This window comes from Ctenopharyngodon idella, chromosome 3 (assembly GCF_019924925.1).
Source record: "Ctenopharyngodon idella isolate HZGC_01 chromosome 3, HZGC01, whole genome shotgun sequence".
In the NCBI taxonomy this organism is placed as follows: domain Eukaryota; kingdom Metazoa; phylum Chordata; class Actinopteri; order Cypriniformes; family Xenocyprididae; genus Ctenopharyngodon; species Ctenopharyngodon idella.
Window position 1 is genome coordinate 43,580,632 of NC_067222.1, and position 21,255 is coordinate 43,601,886.

Below are 21,255 nucleotides of genomic sequence, written 5' to 3' on the forward strand. Positions count from 1 at the left end.
TGAACTGTTAATGATTCTTCATTAAAATGATGTATAGCATAGGCCTATGTTTATGTATGGTTTGAAATCTCTGATTTTTTCTCACCATCACTCAAAAATGTGCACTGCAGTCTGCGCAGCATTTTTATTAGGGTGTGTTTTAGTAAAATATATGAACTAAATATCCCACTGATGTTTTATTACTGTGTCCTGTTTTATGGGTGAGTATTACACCCACATTAGTTTTTCTCGATTGCTAGTTAAAGGGATAGTTCACCCAAAAAATGAAGATTCTGTCATCATTTACTCACCCTCAAGTTGTTCCAAACCTGTATAATTTTCTTTGTTCTGTTGAACACAAAGGAAGATATTTTGATGAATGTGTTAAACTGAACAGTTTTGGGGCACCATTGACTTCCATAGTAGTTTCTTTTCCTACTATGGAAGTCAATGGTGCCCCAAAGTGGCCTGGTTACAAACTTTCTTCAAAATATCTTCCTTTGTGTTCAACAGAACAAAGAAAATTAAACAGATTTGGATCAACTTGAGGGTGAGAAAATGATGATAGAATTTTCATTTTTGGGTGAACTATCCCTTTAACACACTATGACTGATTCAGTACGATTTCCTGAATCATTCATTCAGCTCTCAAAACAAAGACACATTTCTCAAAACGTTTAATTTATTTCACCTGTTTTCACATATATTCCAATTTTCTTAATGATTTCTGCAAAACTCTACACAAAACAAAATGCCCTCATTTTACACAGGTTTAATGTTCTCATGAAGATCCGACTCTAAACACACCCATATAAATATCAGCAAGAAGACATAAAATAATGACATTGAAGCTATTTTCATGAAGCTAGCACTTTACTTTTCCTTAATTTTATTAGCATCTTTTTCAGCTGGAATTTTTTTTTTTTTTTTTTGCAACAAAAACACCAATTTAAATTTCTTCATATCCGGAAAGTACTATTTTACATCAACAACATTACTAAACACTGAGTCAAGAAAGTCATTAATTTCTTCTAAAGAATTCATGTTAACTGTGATTTTTTTCCCAACACTATTTTCTCCACTACTAATATTATTTTTCACATCTTCACTCTTTACATTGTTCACAAATGTTTCTGATATTTCAATATTCAAAACCACACTATCCTCAATCTGTTCATTTTGTAATGAACCCTGTGTTTGATCATTTAACTGAAAGGTGCTTTTGATAGTAATAATAAAAATGAGTTATGTATTTACGTGTCACTACAATAAAAACTAAATGAATGTGATTTCCATCAACACAAGTACAACTTGAAAAAAAGACAAATACACATCGTCACTCACACAGGTTTGTTTTGCTATCTTAGTGAGGACATTCCATAGGCGTAATGGTTTTTATACTGTACAAACTTCAGCTGTATTAATGCATTGAAGAGAAATAAGAGACTCTGTATCATCTCACTGTTACTGATTTCTCATGCAGCTCAAAGTATTATGGGTAAAATCTCTCTACAATCTGTTCTGAAACATCAACACAGTTTCACTGATGATCCTAAACCAATCCAAAACCCAGGATAGAGCGGCTGAGTGAATGTGGTCTGGACTGTGTGGATGAGTCTCATTGTGTCAGAGACGCTGTAGAAGGACAGAGTTCCTGCACTGTGATCCACATACACTCCTATTCTACTGCTGATGGACTTTACAGGGAGAACAGTCTTTATGTCATTGTGTCTGAATGAGAATCTGGAGGAAGAGCAGTCTAAACTCCAGGACTGATCATTAAATCCAAACATACACTCAATACCCCCTCCCTTCCTCCTGATGCTCTTATATGACACTAATATATCCACAGTCCCACTCCACTTAATCTCCCAGTAACAGCGTCCACACACACTCTCTCTACACAACACCTGACGATACACATCAAATCTGTCTGGATGATCAGGATACGGCTGGACTGTGTCAGTGTCAGTTATAAATCTGTTCCTCTTAGACAGACGGAGGTATTCATTCACTGTGTTCAGATCCAGAGTGAGCTGATGGGAATCTGATGGAGAGAAACACATCAGAATCAGGAATTATGAATCTGATCTTTTAATGTATCTGAACTCTTCATGACTCAATGTTCAGTGTATCATCAGTGTCTCAGCACAGCTGACCAGATATCCTGAATCATCATTTACATGATCAATTATTAAACTCTTCTATCATGATTTCTTTCGCCTTCTACAGGAAGAACATGAATACATTCAGTGAGTTTTTCTGCTTGTTTTCTTAATGACTTACACTGTAGGAAGTCGTTCCTGGTCTTGAGATTCATGTTGGTGAAAGTGACTGTGGAAATAAACAGACATGAACAGTGTGAAGAGAAATGACATGATAAAATACATTCATTTCTGAGACATTTCTAATATAATGCTCTATGATATTAGATGATGAAGGACTCATTTCTGAGAGCAGATGAATCTCCAGGGGCCTCATTTATAAAACACACTTATCGGATTTGATTCAAAATCCTACATCATGTATATAAATAAACACTTGCTCATGATGATGAGTGCCGTACTTCTGAACCATCAAGGGATATTTGTGGTCATTCTGAAGGTGGATTTGATGCTCTTGTTAACATTGTACTTGAATTTAAGATGAACTGTGATTTATAAATTGGGATGCATTTAAGAATTTTTTTTGTGTGCAAATGGATGTTTTATAAATCACAGGAACATTTTAGAAACTGTTTTACGTTCACATTTCGGATCTTTCTACACACGTCTGTATAAACGAGGCGCAGGACTTTACCTCTTTCAGAGATCTTCTGGATCTCCTCTTTACAGAAATCCTCCAGTTTGTCTCTCAGCTGACGGACAGATTCTCTCATGCCATCAAAAGAGAAGAGAGAACTGAAGGGATCGTCAGGTTTGTCTGTAGATTCAGGAGGTGCTGAGAGAGACTGGAAACTCTACAGAAAACACAAATCAAAACTTCAGCCAATAACCTGCTCTAGATCAGATCTGTGCGGCTCTTGTTGATCTTCAGTAACTCTCCTCAATCCAGCACTTTCACACATTCAGAAACATTCTTCTCATATTCATTATTTAATGCTAAAAACTCAAGCATTTGACACTTACAATCCTTGAGAAAAAGAAGAGCACTTTAGCATACTTTTAAATTAGTACAGAAATAATATAATTTAAAGTTGCAGTCCATAAGTTTTGCCTCTTTATCAGCATTTCTCTGTTCAAAACCTGCAATTGCAGTAATTTGCGGAATTATCATCTTTATGTGGGTTGTGCATCGGCACGGCTCCTCAGCACGGATGAATCTAATGTTTGCTGTCAGTCACCACATTGGTGTGGATACTGTACTTCAGAATCATAGATTCTATGTCTTGGAAGTATGACCAATATAAGAATTTTCACCAGAAAATGTCATCTGAACAAGTAAGTAACATGTCTGTCACTTTCCGACCAACTGAGAAAAAAAGCATTACAATAAATCGTGCTGCCGATGGTGATTAAATGTAACGATCGCTTAGCTCGGATCACATCAAACTGTGCAATTCATTATTATTGTTATACTTTGTTCTCAAATTGTTAATGTTAACAACATCAGCATTGCGTGACTATGTGTATTTAGCATGTATTAGCGATACCTGTAGATTTCAATTTCTGTAGCCACTCCGCAGTCCGAAGTCTTTTGCTTTTGACTATATGGGTAAATCTCCAGTTGTCACTGATGACTGTCATTTGGACCTTTGTGGATTACAATCCGCCATCAAAATGATAAATTTAATTATTCCAGCTGCTGTGAGAAAAGGATATAAATGATCCACTACCAGCAGCATCCTCACATGTGAAATAGCCTACTAGCTGGGACTCCTTCTTTATGTAAACAGACGTGATGTAATGATGCAAAGACGAATGGCAGCATGCTCGAATTTCCAGCGGAAACCCACCAATACCACCTGAATTAAAAAGCATTATTACAAGATTACCGTTGTGAATTGGGTTAAGGTACCAGCTGTTCATGATCCAATTTCATATAATCAGTGATGTTTTCAAATTGTCTTTCTGAATGTGTTTAATTAGCATGTTGCTAATGCACTGTTAAATGTGGCTAAAGTTATTGTTTCTTACTGTATTCACAGAGACCAAAGCCATGTCATTATTTTTGTTTTTAACCCGAAAAAGCTTACAGTCTGTAAAATTCATAAATGCATCTTCAAGGGTTAGATCACCTAAAAATGAAAATTCTGTCATTAATTCCTCACCCTCATGTTGTTCCACACCCATAAGACCTTCGTTCATCTTCAGAACACAAATTAAGATATTTTTGATAAAATCCGATGGCTCAGTGACGCCTGCATCGCCAGCAATATCATTTTCTTTTTCAGTGCCCAGAAAGCTACTAAAGACGTATTTAAAACAGTTCATGTGACTACAGTGGTTTAACCTTAATATTATCAAGTGACGAGAAAAAAAAAACAAAAAAATGACTTTATTCAACAATATCTAGTGATGGGAGATTTCAAAACACTGCTTCATGAAGCTTCGAAGCTTTACGAATCTTTTGTTTCAAATCAGTGGTTCAGAGTGTGTATCAAACTGCCAAAGTCACGTGAACTATTGAAATTTTGAAACACTTATGACGTAATGAAGCCTCGTTTTGTCACGAATGTGGCTCCCTCGCCTCCTCCTCCGCACCACCGGAGGGAGCCATCACCCGAATATTGACTGTTCCCATTCGGACTACGTTTCCCATAGGCCCTCATTCCTGGGACTGATTGCGCACACACCTGCACCCCATCACGCTCACACTATTTAAGCCGCACACACACACTCACCGCGAAGTCTTGATTTGCCCCGGTGATCATTTCTGAGCGTTTTCCTGTGGATTGTTTATTCTGTTACTGTTGGACTGTTTACCCGTTGTGATTCTCTGCTGCCTGCCCTGAACTGTGCCTGTTTACTGGACTGTGTTTGCTTGCCGCCTGCCCTGATCTCTGCCTGTGACCCGTTACTGTTTGTCTGCCGCCTGCCTCGACCATTGCCTGTTCCTGTTTATGTCTTTGCCTTTGCCCCTGTCTGCCTTGGTGTTTAATCTAATAAAGCTGCAAATGGATCCCCATTCTGCCTTCGCCAAACAGCGATCCAGCAGCAATCATGCAGATCTCCACCGAGCTGTCCGCCCAGGCCAACCAGCTCGCGGTACACCAACACCAACTGAATCGTCTGACTTCACTTACCGAGGAGCTGGTGAGAACTCTACAGAGTCTTTGATTCGACGCCACCGAGGCCGCCACGCCGCCACCAGCGGCTCCCGCCAGCCAGGCCTTCACGGCCGTTCCCACCGTAAATCCACGCCTCGCACTCCCGGAGAAGTTTGACGGAACCCCTGCGAGATGTAAGGGATTTCTTCTACAATGCTCGCTGTTCATCAACCAACAACCCACTCTCTATCCCACCGAGTCCAGTCGGATTTCCTTGGTCTGCTCTCTGTTGACGGGACGAGCGCTGGATTGGGCCACGGCTGTATGGAGAGAGGATGGATCTGTATTTCCCACCTTCACGGCTTTCCTGCAAAACTTCAAAGAGGTCTTCAACCATCCTGAGGGAGGCAAGAGTGCGGGAGATCAACTGCTGTCGCTGTCTCAAGGTAACAACACAGCCGCCGAATACGCTCTCAGCTTCTGCACCCTCGCCGCACAAACAAACTGGGTCGAAGACACGCTGAAACTGCTGTTTCGCAAGGGACTGTCATTAGAGCTTCAAGCCGAGCTCGCGTGTCGCGACGAGGGAAAATCACTCAACAATTTCATTGAGCTGGCTATTCACATCGATAATCTCCTCCAGTCTCGACGCTCAGCCCGTCTGCCCACTCTGACCACTCCGACATCTGAACCCATGCAACTCGGATACACCCCGCTTCGTCCAGAGGAGAGGGAGAGGAGACGACAGCTTCATTTGTGTTTGTATTGCGGCCAAGCAGGCCACGTCAAGATCAACTGCCCCATCCGACCCAGTCCATCCAACCCGAAAGCGGTGAGTCCTCCACTCTCCACCGACTATCCCTTCAACTGCCTCAAAATACCCATTCAAGTCACAATGAATGATCTATGTGTAACTACGCACGCACTTTTGGACTCTGGGGCTGCGGGTAACTTCATGTCAGACACATTCATCCGTGAACACAACATCGCATTAACGGACTGCAATTCTCCATTGGCAGTGGAGGCGCTAGATGGGAGACCAATCGGAGGAGGGAGGATAGCGCACATCACCGCTGAACTCACGTTGCAAGTGGGAGTACTTCACCAAGAATGCATCCGATTTTATGTAATTCACTCACCCAACAATCCAGTTATCCTTGGTCTCCCATGGCTCAGAATTCATAACCCGCTCATTTCTTGGAAGGAGGGCCAGATCGTTCAGTGGGACGCCAGCTGTCACGAGCGCTGTCTGAAACAGATCACCCCCATACCAGTCCAGGCCGTCTCAATTCACGAGCCCAACCATGACGAGCCCGAAATTCCCGCTGAGTATGCCGATCTGGCGGTTGCTTTCAGCAAAAGCAAGTCGACCGAGTTACCTCCTCACCGTTCCAGTGACTGTGCCATCGATCTGCTTCCAGGTACCACGCCCCCCAAGGGCAGAATATTTCCCCTGTCTCAACCAGAATCGGCAGCTATGAAAGCATACATTGAGGAAGAACTGGCCAAGGGGTTCATCCGACCCTCGACATCTCCGGCAGCGTCTGGCTTCTTCTTCGTTAAAAAGAAGGACGGCAGTCTTTGACCCTGCATAGACTACCGTGGACTGAACGATATCACAGTTAAGTTTCGTTACCCTCTGCCATTGGTCCCCGCAGCCCTGGAACAGCTAAGGCAAGCCAAGCACTTCACTAAACTAGACCTCCGGTGCGCTTACAACCTGATTCGCATCCGAGAGGGTGACGAGTGGAAGACGGCCTTCTCCACTGCCACCGGCCACTATGAAACCCTTGTCATGCCGTTCGGGCTGTCCAACAGTCCTTCCGTCTTCCAATCATTCATCAATGACGTCTTTCGGGATATGCTTAATCGCTGGGTCATCGTCTACATAGATGACATCCTCATATACTCCAAAACCTTCGAAGAACACGTCCAACATGTCCGGGCCGTTCTGCAGCGGCTCATCCAGCACAAATTGTATGCCAAAGCGGAGAAGTGCGAGTTCCATCGTACTTCTACTTCATTTCTGGGGTATGTCATCAGTCAGGAGGGGGTGGCGATGGACGACGTCAAAGTGAGGGCGGTGCTGGAGTGGCTGCAACCACGCACGCTGAAAGAACTGCAACGATTCCTGGGGTTCGCCAACTTCTACAGGCGATTCATTCGCACGCTTTCCAAGCTCTGAAGGAGCGGTTCACCTCTGCACCCATTCTCCGCCACCCAGACCCAGAGCTCCCATTCGTGGTCGAGGTCGACGCATCCAGCACGGGCATCGGGGCTGTACTCTCACAGCGCCAAGGTAATCCAGCAAAAATGTACCCATGCGCGTTCTACTCCAGAAAGTTGTCGGCAGCAGAGTGCAATTATGATGTAGGCAACCGGGAGCTTCTGGCTATGAAAGCGGCGTTGGAGGAGTGGCGCCACTGGCTGGAGGGAGCACAACATCCATTCACCATACTCACAGATCACAAAAACCTGGAATACCTCCGATCTGCTAAGCGTCTGAACCCTCGGCAGGCAAGATGGGCCATGTTTTTCACCCGATTCCAGTTCACAGTAACTTACAGACCCGGTTCAAAGAACGCTAAGGCAGACGCATTATCTCGCCAGGCAGAGGTGGTGGAGCGGACGGAGAGCATTTACTGAAATCACTTGATTTTGGCGCTCCAAACCACTGATTCGAAACAAATGATTCGTAAGTTTTGAAGCTTCATGAAGCAGTGTTTTGAAATCGCCCATCACTAGATATTGTTGAATAAAATCATTATTTTGTATTTTTGGCGCACAAAAAGTATTCTTGCCGCTTTATAATATTAAGGTTGAACCACTGTAGTCACATGAACTGTTTTAAATGTTTTTAGTACCTTTCTGGACATTGAAAAAGGAAATGATCTTGCTGGCAATGCAGGCCTCACTGAGCCATCAGATTTTATCAAAAATATTAATTTGTGTTCCGAAGATAAATGAATGTCTTACGGGTGTAGAACGACAGGGTAACACTTTAGAATATTGATCCTTCATTAATGAATAACTACACAGGAACAAATGAGTAATGCATTATTAACACTCTAGTAACTACTATTAACTAACAAGAAACTCTGATTAATGAATTAGTAAGTAATAATGCTCAGTTGAAGGTGGTAGTTCACTATTAGCTAATCAGTAACTACTATTTTTTCATACCTCCCAGAGAACTACTAAGAACTACTATATACAGGTTCATAGTTAATGTGAATGATGCATAATGTATAATTAATTTTAAAGTAAAGGTCATGGTTACCCACTAGTAATGACTGAAGTATTACCAAATCCTTCAGAAGAATTACTAATTATTTGGATCAGTATTATAAAGTGAGAAACATGATAACTCTCTAGTAACTACTGAAGTCATTGTTGTCATGAATATGGCTCCCACGGTTCATCCTCCGGACCGCCGGAGGGAGCCATCACCGGAATACTGATTCTCCACCATTCGGACTCCATTTCCCATAGGCCCTCATTCCTGGGACTGATTGCACACACACCTGAACTGCATCACACGCACACTATTTAAGACACGCATACACACCACATCTTCGCGAAGTCTTGATTTGCTACGGTGATCATTTCTGAGCGTTATTCTGTGGACTGTTATCTTGTTGTTACCTGGACTGTTTATCTCTCGTGAACCCTTGCCGCCTGCCCTGAACCTTGCCTGTACCCTGGACTGTGTTTGTTTGCCGCCTGTCTCGATCCTTGCCTGTGACCTGACTCTGATTCTCTGCTGCCCGCCTCGATCCTTGCCTGTCCCTGTTTACGGTACTGCTCTGCCCTTGTCTGTACTACTGCTGTGTTTAATAAAGCTGCAGATGGATCCACACACTGTTGACCCATCATTACAGAAGACTTCGCCATCCAGCGATCCAGCAGCTTTGCTACAGATCTCCACCGAGCTATCAGCTCAGGCCAATCAGTTAGCGATGCATCACCACCAACTGAATCGCTTAACCTCGCTCACAGAGGAGCTGGTAAAGACACTACAAGGCCTATGCCTCAATCCCGCCGAGGCCGCCACGCCGCCGCCCGCGGCACCTGCCACGCCAGTTTTTCCAAATCCTCCAGCCGTGAACCCCCGTCTGGCCTTACCTGAAAAATTCGATGGCACTCCAGCGAAATGTAAGGGGTTTCTTCTACAGTGCTCGCTGTATATCAATCAGCAACCCTCTCTGTATCCCACCGAATCAAGCCGAATATCCTTTGTGTGTTCTCTGCTAACTGGCAAAGCGCTGGACTGGGCCACTGCTGTTTGGAGAGATGATAATTCCGTATTTCCCACATTCACTGGGTTCCTGCAGCGATTCAGAGAGGTATTTGAACATCCCGCGTGGGGCCAAAGTCCGGGTGATCAGCTGCTCTCACTCACACAGGGCAAAACAACGGCAGCTGAATATGCTTTGCAATTTCGCACTCTGGCGGCCCAAACCAACTGGGTGGAGGACACGTTGAAGCTGCTGTTCCGTCGAGGTTTAACCATGGAGTTACAAGCAGAACTCGCCTGCCGGGATGAGGGCAGCTCACTAAATTCATTTATTGACCTCTCCATTCACATTGACAACCTTCTTCGCTCACGACGTTTCACACGAGTCTCCAACCCAACATGTCAAAACCCCGAGCCCATGCAACTGGGTTACACCCCACTCCAGCCGGAGGAGAGAGAGAGAAGACGACAAATGCACCTCTGTCTGTACTGCGGCCAGGCTGGTCATTTCAAAGTCAACTGCCCGGTTCGACCCACGCCCGCCAGTTCTAAAGTGGTGAGTCCTCTCATTCAATCCGACTACTCAACCAACTGCCTCAAAATTCCCATTCAAGTCACTGTCAACAATCAAAGTATTACCGCTCAAGCTCTGCTGGACTCTGGCGCTGCCGGTAATTTCATGTCACTTTCATCAAAGAATACAATATATCACTAACCGACTGCCATTCTCCGTTGACAGTGGAGGCGTTAGATGGAAAACCCATTGGAGGAGGAAAGGTGGCTCACATCACCGACGAACTCAAGTTACAAATCGGAATTCTGCACCGCGAACTCATCCATTTCTATGTGATTCACTCTCCTAACAACCCCATAATCCTTGGTCTGCCGTGGCTTCGAACTCATAACCCACAGATCTCCTGGAAAGAGGGACAGATACTGCAATGGGACGCCTTCTGCCATAAGAACTGCTTACAGCAAGTCACTCCATTACCAATTCAAACTGTCGAGCTGCAAGAATCCAGCCCCGGGAAACTCGACATTCCCGCTGAATACGCCGATTTGGCTGTGGCATTCAGCAAACAGAACCGAATTACCTCCTCACCGACCCGGGGACTGTGCCATCGATCTATTACCAGGTACCACACCTCCTAAAGGTAGAATTTTCCCTTTGTCACAGCCTGAGTCAGCCGCTATGAAAGCCTACATTGAAGAAGAATTAGCCAAGGGGTTCATCCGGCCATCCACATCACCAGCCTCGTCAGGATTCTTCTTTGTCAAAAAGAAGGACGGGGGCCTGAGACCCTGTATCGATTACCGAGGCCTGAACGATATCACCATCAAATTTCGCTATCCTTTGCCCTTAGTACCGGCCGCTCTGGAACAGTTACAACAGGCTGAATATTTCACCAAGCTCGATCTCCGCTGTGCATATAATCTCATCCGTATCAGAGAAGGGGACGAGTGGAAAACTGCTTTCTCTACAACCACCGGCCACTACGAGACCCTTGTCATGCCGTTCGGGCTGTCCAATAGCCCGTCAGTATTTCAGTCTTACATCAACGATGTGTTCAGGGACATGCTGAACCGCTGGGTCATTGTATACATCGATGACATTCTTATATACTCCAGGTCCTTGGAGGAGCACGTCCAGCATGTTCGAGCTGTCCTACAGAGACTCATTCAGCACCAGTTATACGCGAAAGCAGAAAAGTGCGAGTTTCATCAAACCTCCACATCCTTCCTGGGGTATGTTTTCAGTAGAGAAGGGGTCGCCATGGATGACAGCAAGGTGAAAGCCGTACTCAATTGGCCTAAACCACGCACGCTCAAAGAATTACAGTGGTTTCTGGGCTTTGCTAACTTTTACAGGTGGTTCATTCGCAATTTCAGCAGCATTGCAGCACCCCTAACCTCCATGACCAAACGTCAGACGTCTCACCTACACTGGTCCCCCGAGGCTGACGAGGCATTCAAGGGGTTAAAAGAACGATTCACTACAGCACCCATTCTCCGTCACCCTGATCCTGAACGGCCTTTCATCGTGGAGGTAGATGCCTCCAGCACAGGCATCGGAGCTATTCTATCTCAGCGCCAGGGCACTCCTGAGAAAATGTTTCCTTGTGCCTTCTATTCCAGAAAGCTATCGGCGGCAGAACGAAATTACGACGTGGGAGATCGAGAATTACTGGCAATGAAAGCGGCACTAGAGGAATGGCGCCATTGGTTGGAGGGAGCGCAACATCCATTCACCGTACTCACCGATCATAAGAACCTAGAATACCTCCGCTCCGCCAAATGACTAAACCCTCGTCAGGCTCGATGGGCTATGTTCTTTACCCGCTTTCAATTCAAAGTGACTTACCGACCGGGTTCCAAGAATACCAAGGCTGATGCATTATCTCGACAAACGGAACGGGTAGAACGATCCGAGACAGAAGAGCACATTATCCCTGACACCCTCCTCTTAGCACCAGTCCAGTGGGACGTGATGTCAGAAATTACTCAGGCCAACGAACAGTCCGCTCCACCAGCTGCATGCCCGCCTGACCGTACTTTTGTACCAGCTCCCCTGAGAGATAAACTCTTACACCACGTCCACGACCTTCCCAGCTCAGGTCACCCAGGTATCACCGCCACTCATCACCTCCTGCAAAACCGGTTCTGGTGGAATTCCATGCTTCATGACGTGACTCAATTTATCCACAACTGCGCAGCCTGTCAAACATCTAAAACTCCTCATCAATCTCCTGCTGGTCTGCTCCAACCGTTACCCATCCCACAACGCCCCTGGTCACACATAGCCATAGACTTTGTAACCGACCTACCCGTATCCCATGGCAACACCACAATTCTCACTGTTATCGATTGTTTCTCTAAAGCTTGCCGTCTCATTCCGTTGCCCAAACTTCCCACTGCATTCGAGACCGCTGAACTGCTCTGTAACTTCGTCTTCAGATTTTATGGGTTACCTGAGGACATTGTGTCAGATAGAGGTCCACAGTTTACCTCACGGGTCTGGTCTGCATTCTTCAAGAACTTAAACGTTAACATCAGCCTCACATCTGGCTACCACCCAGAATCCAACGGACAGACAGAACGGATGAACCAGGAACTCACACGCTTTCTCCGCACCTACTGTCAGAAAGATCAGTCGGAATGGAGTCGTTATTTGATGTGGGCTGAATATGCCCAGAATTCTCTGAGAAAACCGGCCACAGGAATCACACCCTTCCAGTGCGTCCTAGGCTATCAACCTCCACTGTTCCCGTGGTCAGGTGAACCTTCCGAGCTACCTTCAGTCAATGAATGGATGCGCAGGAGCGAGGAGACTTGGGATATGGCCCATCACCATCTACAATGCGCTATCAGAAGACAAGAGGTACAGGCCAACAGACACCGCCGACCGAATCCCCAGTACACCGTTGGGCAGTGGGTCTGGCTCTCTACCAGGGATCTTCGTCTAAGACTTCCTTGCAAGAAACTCAGTCCCAGGTTTGTAGGGCCTTTTCAAATTGTCAAACAAATTACTCCTGTCTCATTTCGTTTAAATCTGCCTGCTAACTATCGTGTTTCTCCCACATTCCATGTTTAGTTGCTGAAACCCTCCGGGGGTCCGAGGGGGGAACCGGAGGGAGCCGAGGGCCGTCATCCCCCACCACTGACGATTGAGGGCGAGGAGGCTTATCAAGTCCGAGAGTTGCTCGATTCCAGGCGTCGGGGTCGAGACTACAATATCTGGTCGGCTGGGAGGGGTACGGACCCCTCGACCACGTGGTAGACCCCGGCGTCCGCCTCCTCGCGTCAGGAGCCGCTCGCAGGGTGGGGGCTCTGTCATGAATATGGCTCCCACGGTTCATCCTCCGGACCGCCGGAGGGAGCCATCACCGGAATACTGTTTCTCCACCATTCGGACTCCATTTCCCATAGGCCCTCATTCCTGGGACTGATTGCACACACACCTGAACTGCATCACACGCACACTATTTAAGACACGCATACACACCACATCTTCGTGAAGTCTTGATTTGCTACGGTGATCATTTCTGAGCGTTATTCTGTGGACTGTTATCTTGTTGTTACCTGGACTGTTTATCTCTCATGAACCCTTGCCGCCTGCCCTGAACCTTGCCTGTACCCTGGACTGTGTTTGTTTGCCGCCTGTCTCGATCCTTGCCTGTGACCTGACTCTGATTCTCTGCTGCCCGCCTCGATCCTTTCCTGTCCCTCTTTACGGTACTGCTCTGCCCTACTGCTGTGTTTAATAAAGCTGCAAATGGATCCACACACTGTTGACCCATCATTACAATTGTAAACTTTTGAGGTTTTTGTACAGTTTTGTACAGTAATTCCTTCTGATGTATTTGGTAACACTTAAGTAATTACCAGTTGGTTGCCATGATCTTCACTTCAGAATACTGATCCAGATAGTAGTTACTAGAGTGTTAATAATGCATTACTCATTTGTTCCTGTGTAGTTATTCATTTATGAAGGATCAGTATTCTAAAGTGTTACCGAACGACATGACATCATTTTCATTTTTGGGTGAACTAACCCTTTCATTCTTATTGAGTCTCTCTAACAGTGTGTAGCTTTAGCCACGATAGCCATGCAGCACGCTATCAAATTAATTCAGAATCAAATGTTAGCAAACATTCACATAATACATGCCATACCTACGTACATACAGTATGTAATGATCCATTTTACTGTGTGAGCTTCTGTATTATTTCTGGCTCAGTGTATTGGAATCATGAGCTTGGGGGCATGAGCTCATTTGCATTTAAAGGTGCACACAACAAATCAGAGCATTTTTTTCTCCCACCCAAAAATAGGCATTTAAAACATGGTATAATAAAAAAATCCATGGGGTATTTTGTGCTGAAACTTCACAGACACATTTTGGGGACACCAGAGACTTATATTACATCTTGTAAAAAGGAGAATAATAGGTCACCTTAAAAAGATGATCAGATGAGAGTCTGACTGATGATTATATGATAACAAACACTGGACTGAATCTGACTGAATTCCTGACAACATCTCAGTCAACGGCTCGTTCTGCTCTCATGAAATGTTTCTCTTGCTCAAGTTCACTATGATCCTGTTCTTCTAGATCTCTGTTACCTGCAGGAAATGGATGTGATCATGTGTGTGTGAAAGCTGCTCCAGCTCAGCGTCTCTCCTCCTCAGATCATTGATCTCCTGCTCCAGTCGCTCCAGTCGTCCTTTAGCTCGACTCACTGCAGCCTTTTCCTGATCTCTGATCCGCTGTGTGACCTCAGAGCGGCTTCTCTCAATGGAGCGGATGAGCTCAGTAAAGATCCTCTCACTGTCCTCCACTGCTGTCTGTGCAGAGCGCTGTTAGGACACACATCACAATCACACAGTGGCTTCAGCGGGACTGACAGAGTCCAAACTGAGGTGTCTCAAACTCCTCTTCTTCTCCAGACTCACCTTATGAGACTCCACAGCCTCTCTCAGCTGCTGAAGATCTTTCTGTCTCTGCTGGATTCTCTGATGGATCTTTATCTGCGTCTCCTTCAGCTGTTTCTGGAGGAAAAACCAATAACAGGAAATGACATGTAAAACTACTATTACTTAAAAATTAAAGTTACATGAATCCAAAATTGGTGGAGGGTTAAAGATCTAGCATGGTAAGTTTATACTGTATGTTCAAACCACAGATTCATAGTTTCCTGAAATGAGATTATGAATGAATATGAAACTGAAATGTCAGCAGTATTTCATCAGTGTCTAGTTTTATATGAATACTTCACCCTAAAGTTTTAATTCTGTCATCATTTACTCTCCCTCATGTCGTTTCAAACCTGTATGACTTTCTATCTGTTGTGAGACACAACAGAAGACATTTTGAAGAATGTCTCGGCTGTTTACAGAGGTCAAATAAAATATGGTGACATGTCAATAACATCAAACCTCATTGGTTCCTGCATGTCACAGTCACGTGACTAAACACCATGATGTCATGACACAAACACCAGTGAAGTTTGATATTTTTGATGTCATCATATTTGAGTTGGGCTCTGTTAATCAATGATTCGATTTGATCTGTGAATCAAAATTGGGCTCTTTTAAAAGTAGCATACATTTAAAAAGTGTACTTATTATGGAAATAATATACTTTAAAAGAATGTAATTACTGTAAGTGTGAACTGAACATAATGCTTTCAGACACGTAATTTCATGTTAATTGCCATTAAAGGAGAATGTATTATATGTAGTGATTTTTACTTTCGCCCATCCAAGGATGCGAAGTAAAATATTGATTGGTACTCACGTCACCACTGATGTTGTAATTTTTGGATCACACGTCTCTTAAGGTGTGGTTATGAGTACATCAGATGACCACTTCCCCCTTTTTCCTAGTTCAGGGCACCAGTCAAGGTCTTTTACCTTGGCAGTATGAGAGAACTCCCAACAGGGGCTTTCATTCATTTAGAATTAATGTAAAGTGGTCAGCTGATTTATTTGAAAGATTGGTGTGATTGCTAACTTGTAGAGCCTTTTCTGTATTATCAGCACAAGGAAGACACAAGTGTAATAAAATAAATTTTATTAACAAAAGATAAACAAGAATAACTAACACAACTACTAAATGAATACCATGAATGATAAAGGAATAAAGTGCATAAGATACATAAAATACAAGTGATTAAGTTGGTGTGGCTATGGAAGAGTTACGTTATCTTATGGAAAAATAAACTGTTTCTCTGAAAAATAAAGGTGGAGAACCTTCTTATGCACTAAACAAATAAACGAAAGATTATTTGTTATTAACTAACATCAGCTATATTACATCTAATGGGAATTAGGAAATTATATACTGATAATATACTACAATGCCAAGGTCTCTGGAAAGAGGTTTGGTTAAGTGATATTTACGTTCCACGTGGTTGAGTCCGATGACGGTGACGTCTTCCACTGGTTGTGCTGGGTGACAATGCAGTGGGGAGAGGAGCCAGAATCTGTTTCAACAGTCTTGAACACGAAGCTCTGCGGGATGCTGATCTCCAGAAGCACCCAAGGGCCCTAAAATCTGGAACATGCAGATGAGGCCCTGGCGTAGGTGCAGAAGGTCCTTAACAATCTGGAACACGCAGACGAAGGTACCTTGGAAGCGAAGGTTTGCTCTCCTGAGCTTAACCTTGTTGCAGATGTCGTTACTGTCTTTTTTGTTAATGTTTCTTTCCTCACAGGCTGGAGGCTCAGAACGTGGTCGTCTCTGTTGCTGCATCGCCAGCTGTAGACTCAGATCATGGGACTGTTGTTGTCTCTCTGGACGAATCAGAGGCTCAGAACGAGAATGTATCTGTCAATGTCTATCCCCGTGCAGGACAGACTCAGAACGGTATATCTGTTAATGTCTCACTCCTTACAGAGTTGAGACCCAGAACGGTATATCTGTTATGTCTTTCCCCTTTGAAGGGCAGACTCAGAACAAGGAATGTCTGTTGAAAGGGTACCTTTATCCCTTTCCGATGAGGAGGAGATTGCAATTTGGCGCTTCTCCATTCGAGTGCTGTGATTGGCTGCTGGCATCAGAGGGGACACACACAGTGTGGCCCACCCTTCTTTCCCCTGTGGAACTCATTTGCATAAAGCACAAAGTTGGAAGTCTTTACAGTGTCTTTAAAGTTTACCAATGCATTTCTCACTTTCCAAACCACCACCAGAATACCTTTGGCAATATTCTAAACAAATAGAGACTAAACATGATGGAAGAAGATTGAACTGTCATGCTTTCATTCAATTGTACATTAACAGCTGAATCTGTGTCAGATGTTGCACTACAAATAGCTGTCACTGAGAATACTTATTCCTGTGAATAAGTATGAAATGGATGTGTAGTTTGCATCAGTTCTAAGGTTTTCAAACATAGTTTTGAATGGCTTTGGATGGATCTTTGTGATCTCTCTTTGTTTCACCCATTGCTGCTGAGGTCCCGAGGAATTTTTATGGCAGTCTCTGGCCAACCTTAGGAAGTAGTCTCTAGATGGGTGAAGGGCAGAAACTGCATGTGGACCAATGAGAAGTCCTGTCCTTCCCAGGCTTGGTACAAGAGGTCTTCTTCTTGCCCTCTAAGAGAGGTCTGGATGTTGTCCTTACATCTTTATCTGATGGCGTTGGACAGTTTGTTTGTGTTAGTCCACCAAGATCCAATCAAAATGTAGCAAACCTTTGTCCGCTGTTAGGGACAGAGAGGGGCCCGGCCATAAACTGGGCCCTGGAATGTGCTGTTCACTACATATATTTAAAGCAATTAGCTGTACTTAAGAGAGATTTTTGACAAACTTAAGTAGGACTGAAATCAAACTAAAGTATAATACCAAGTTCTGATGATGGAATTCTAGATGGCAGGCTGATAGGTCCTTGACTCAAATAGTAGTGATCACATCGTTATCTACATAGTGCAGCTGATAAGTTGCTGTTGCAACAGCAGCAAATGAGCTGCGGCTCAACATTCAAATACTGGTAGTGTTTAGGCTTGTTCGACTTCATGCAAAGATTGGCTGCTGCCTGACAAAAGCAATGTACTCTGATTAGAAAATTTGACTGACTATGACCGGCTTACGATGACATGTGCCATCAAAGTACCGTGAGAGCAAAACCAGACCAGCCACCTAGGTCAGGTGCTGCAGTTGCTCAAAATTGGCTGCAAAATCCTTGATGACGACATTTTATTTTCATTGGTCCGAATCTGTGATGACAAGGACAAAGTGTGTTGCGTGTTTTTTCTTAGACAAGTTCTTGTATTTAACCAATCTTGATATTGAATATCTGATATTCAAAAATGGGAATTTCAATCGCATCCACTTCTTCGACTACAATCAATGCAAGAATCGCGTGGTCTGCCATGAATGGCATTGGTTCAGCACACAATGGAAAGCTCGAAGTGTCCGACCTGATGGCCATCTCTGTACTCCTCCCCACCTGCAACTGGAAGAATTTGCCAGCCAGTGGCAGGTTAGTGAAGTTCATCTCGAACAAACCTTTTGCTGTAGCAATCTGCTACGGGGTTAATTCATGTATGTTATATGTGCAGCAGCAGCACGTCTTACTTGCTCACAAGACAGTCTATGAATGCACTGGCAGTAGCAAGTGTCAGATCTATTCCTCCAAGACGAAATACATTAACAGTGTCATATCCATTACCATGCCAATATCTCAGAGCATTGTCATGACAGAACTGTAATAATGAAATTACACTTTAGTACATATAAAATATATTTATATACATTTTTATATATTTATATAAATATATAAAATATATTTATATGCACCAAAATTTGATGCACCAACATTTGAAGTACACTTCAAGTGCACGTCAATTCTTTTTTAACCACTGGAGTTGTTTAGATTACTTTTATGCTTTTGTCTCCTTTTTGGATCTTGACATTTTTGTACCCCACTGGCTTTCGATAGACTAAAATAGAGACATTCTTTAAAATATCATCTTTTACATTCCAGAAGAAAGTAAGTCAAACCGGTTTTGAGCGGCATGACGCTGAGTAAATGAAGACAGCAATTTCATTTCTGTGTGAACAATCTCTCTCAGTTCATACCTGTTTCTCTGTCCTCTGTGCTGCAGTTGATACAATGTTGTGGTCTTTATGTTCATACTCCTTACACCGCACACAGATGCATTGTTGATCAGTGATACAGAACATTTCTAGCTCTTTATCATGTTTACGGCAGATCATGTCCTGCAGTCGTCCAGTGGCATCAATCACTTTGTGTGGTTTACGAGAGTGATATTCCTCATGACGGTCAAAATGAGTTTGACAGTAAGATTCCTGACACACCAGACAGGACTTGACGGCTTTGTGTTTTCTTCCAGTACATACGTCACACTGCACGTCTCCAGCTCCAGCGTAACAGTCAGCAGGAAGTTTAGTCTTCTTCAGTTTCTCCACCATTTCAGCCAGAATGGTGTTTTTACCTAAAGCAGGTCTTGGACTGAAGGTCTGTCTGCACTGAGGACAGCTGTAGACTCTCTTCTCATCCTCCTGATCCCAGCAGCCTGTAATACAGCTCTTACAGTAACTGTGTCCACAGGGAATGGCCACTGGATCCTTCAGGAGATCCAGACACACTGGACATGTGAATGCATTCTGATCCACTGAAATCCTGGCTTCTGCCATTTTACTGCATAAATACAGAGACACAACAGACAACAGCTCAACAATACTTCAGTTTCTGTTTCTCTGAACTGAGCAGTTGAAATAGTTTCCTGCTTCTGTGTTTGAGTGACATGTGGAAAACAGGCATGTCTGTAAAGCAGCTTCCTCATTCCTGGTCAAGGAGAGACACTTTCCTTCTGTGTTTATGTGCCCTTCAAGTGGAGTCATAATTACGAGCTCTGAGCACATGAATGACCAAATGAAGTTTTATTTACAAATGAGAAACTCATTTCCAGGTTACTGGACATTTGGGCAAATATCTGGACAGAAGTCATGCAATGTATTCAACTGTAGACTACAGCATTGTCACTTTTTACCTCATTTTTTAAATGTACATTTATTTGTATAGAGCCTTTCACAATGCATATTGTTTCAAAGCAGCTTTATAGAAAATGCATGTTTCAAAAAAATAATATCCATATGTCAGAATATACAGTTCTACAGATCATGCAGTTTAAGAGTTTAAACGTACATGAAATCAAATATAGTAATTTATGTGTATTTTGCGTGCTGTCTGGGGGAGGGCTCCGAGCTCAGTATTTGACCCGAACCCAGAGTACTCCCCCTCCTTGACTAGGATAGAAACCAGTCAAGAGTGAGGTGATGGGGTGGTGGAGGGATGCTGTGAAACTTGTCGCAGGACAGAGGTGAGAGACGGCTATATATACCGGCTTCCTCTTGCGCTGATTGGTTGATCACGTGAACATGCTCCTCCTGAACTTTGTCATTAAAGTCATTATCAACCCAACTTTGTAATGCAAAAACAAGCTCATAGACAAAGGAGAGCAAACCAGCTGCAGTGACACATACTGAACTGAACTAAGGCTATTGGCCTCTCAAAGAACTGCCACTTTAAGTGCTGAACACGTTATTTCCAGTATTTCTCCCCCATCTCTTCTGGACATTTAGTTTTGTAAGCATGAATTGCTTTCTCAGAAGTATTTTTAATGACAATAACCCCCCCAAAAAAGTGAAGGGCACAAGAAGGTATTTGCAAAACCAGGCTTGACCGTTCGACCAGGAGTGCTCTCGCAGCATCTGACGGGAGCTTCGATGCTCACGACATGGGACGGGTAAGCAGTTGAATGGTAGGCTCTTGTATGGCACAAGATTATACGAGCATGATTCGGGATCGAGTTCAGCTGGGAGGGCCCTCACAGCGCACATTGGAGAGTGACAATGAAATGGTGTGCAGGTGATGGGGTTCAAGGTGCTTGAAGGATGGAATTAATAGAAGTGTCCAGAAGGGATTTTAATGGATGATTTATGGGAAGATCAGCTGAGAATAATGAGGGACTGGGGTTGGAATTGGATCCAGTTCTGGCACCAGCATCCTGAATTTCTCAAAAGAGAAACGGCAAAGAGAGTCAGCTATTTGATTTTTGGAGCCTGGAATGTGTTTAGCAGTTATATTAAACTGATCACAGGCAGAAATCCAGATAAGGCATCTGAGGAGTAGCATTAACACAGGGGAGCGAGAACGGCCTTTGTTAATGCTGTGCACAGTTGCTTCGTTGTCACAATGGACCAGGATGCTTTTAGTTGACCACTCCTTCCCCTATAGGGAAGCTGCGACGACGATCGGATAGAGCTTGAAAAGGGCAGAGGAGGCTGAGGACTGAGGTGT

The 21,255-nt window shown here is 44.0% G+C and overlaps 2 protein-coding genes across 3 annotated transcripts in view; both read right to left on the bottom strand.

Moving 5' to 3' along the window:
• mcrip1 (MAPK regulated corepressor interacting protein 1) overlaps positions 1-21,255 on the bottom strand; it is a 35,451-nt gene that overhangs the window by 5,328 nt on the left and 8,868 nt on the right. The window lies entirely within an intron of this gene.
• Positions 644-19,678, bottom strand: LOC127508347 (tripartite motif-containing protein 16-like). 2 transcript variants are annotated; one of them, XM_051886184.1, is made up of 6 exons: positions 19,011-19,678; positions 14,881-14,976; positions 14,551-14,772; positions 2,779-2,938; positions 2,266-2,313; positions 644-2,026 (listed from the first exon to the last, which is right to left on the bottom strand). In XM_051886184.1, exons 1-6 carry the CDS (start codon positions 19,587-19,589, stop codon positions 1,509-1,511), a joined length of 1,623 nt encoding a protein of 540 aa, XP_051742144.1. In that variant the 5' UTR covers positions 19,590-19,678; the 3' UTR covers positions 644-1,508. The 2 variants fall into 2 exon arrangements, with proteins under 2 accessions (XP_051742144.1, XP_051742143.1); XM_051886183.1 differs by having other exon boundaries at positions 14,551-14,784; positions 19,011-19,669.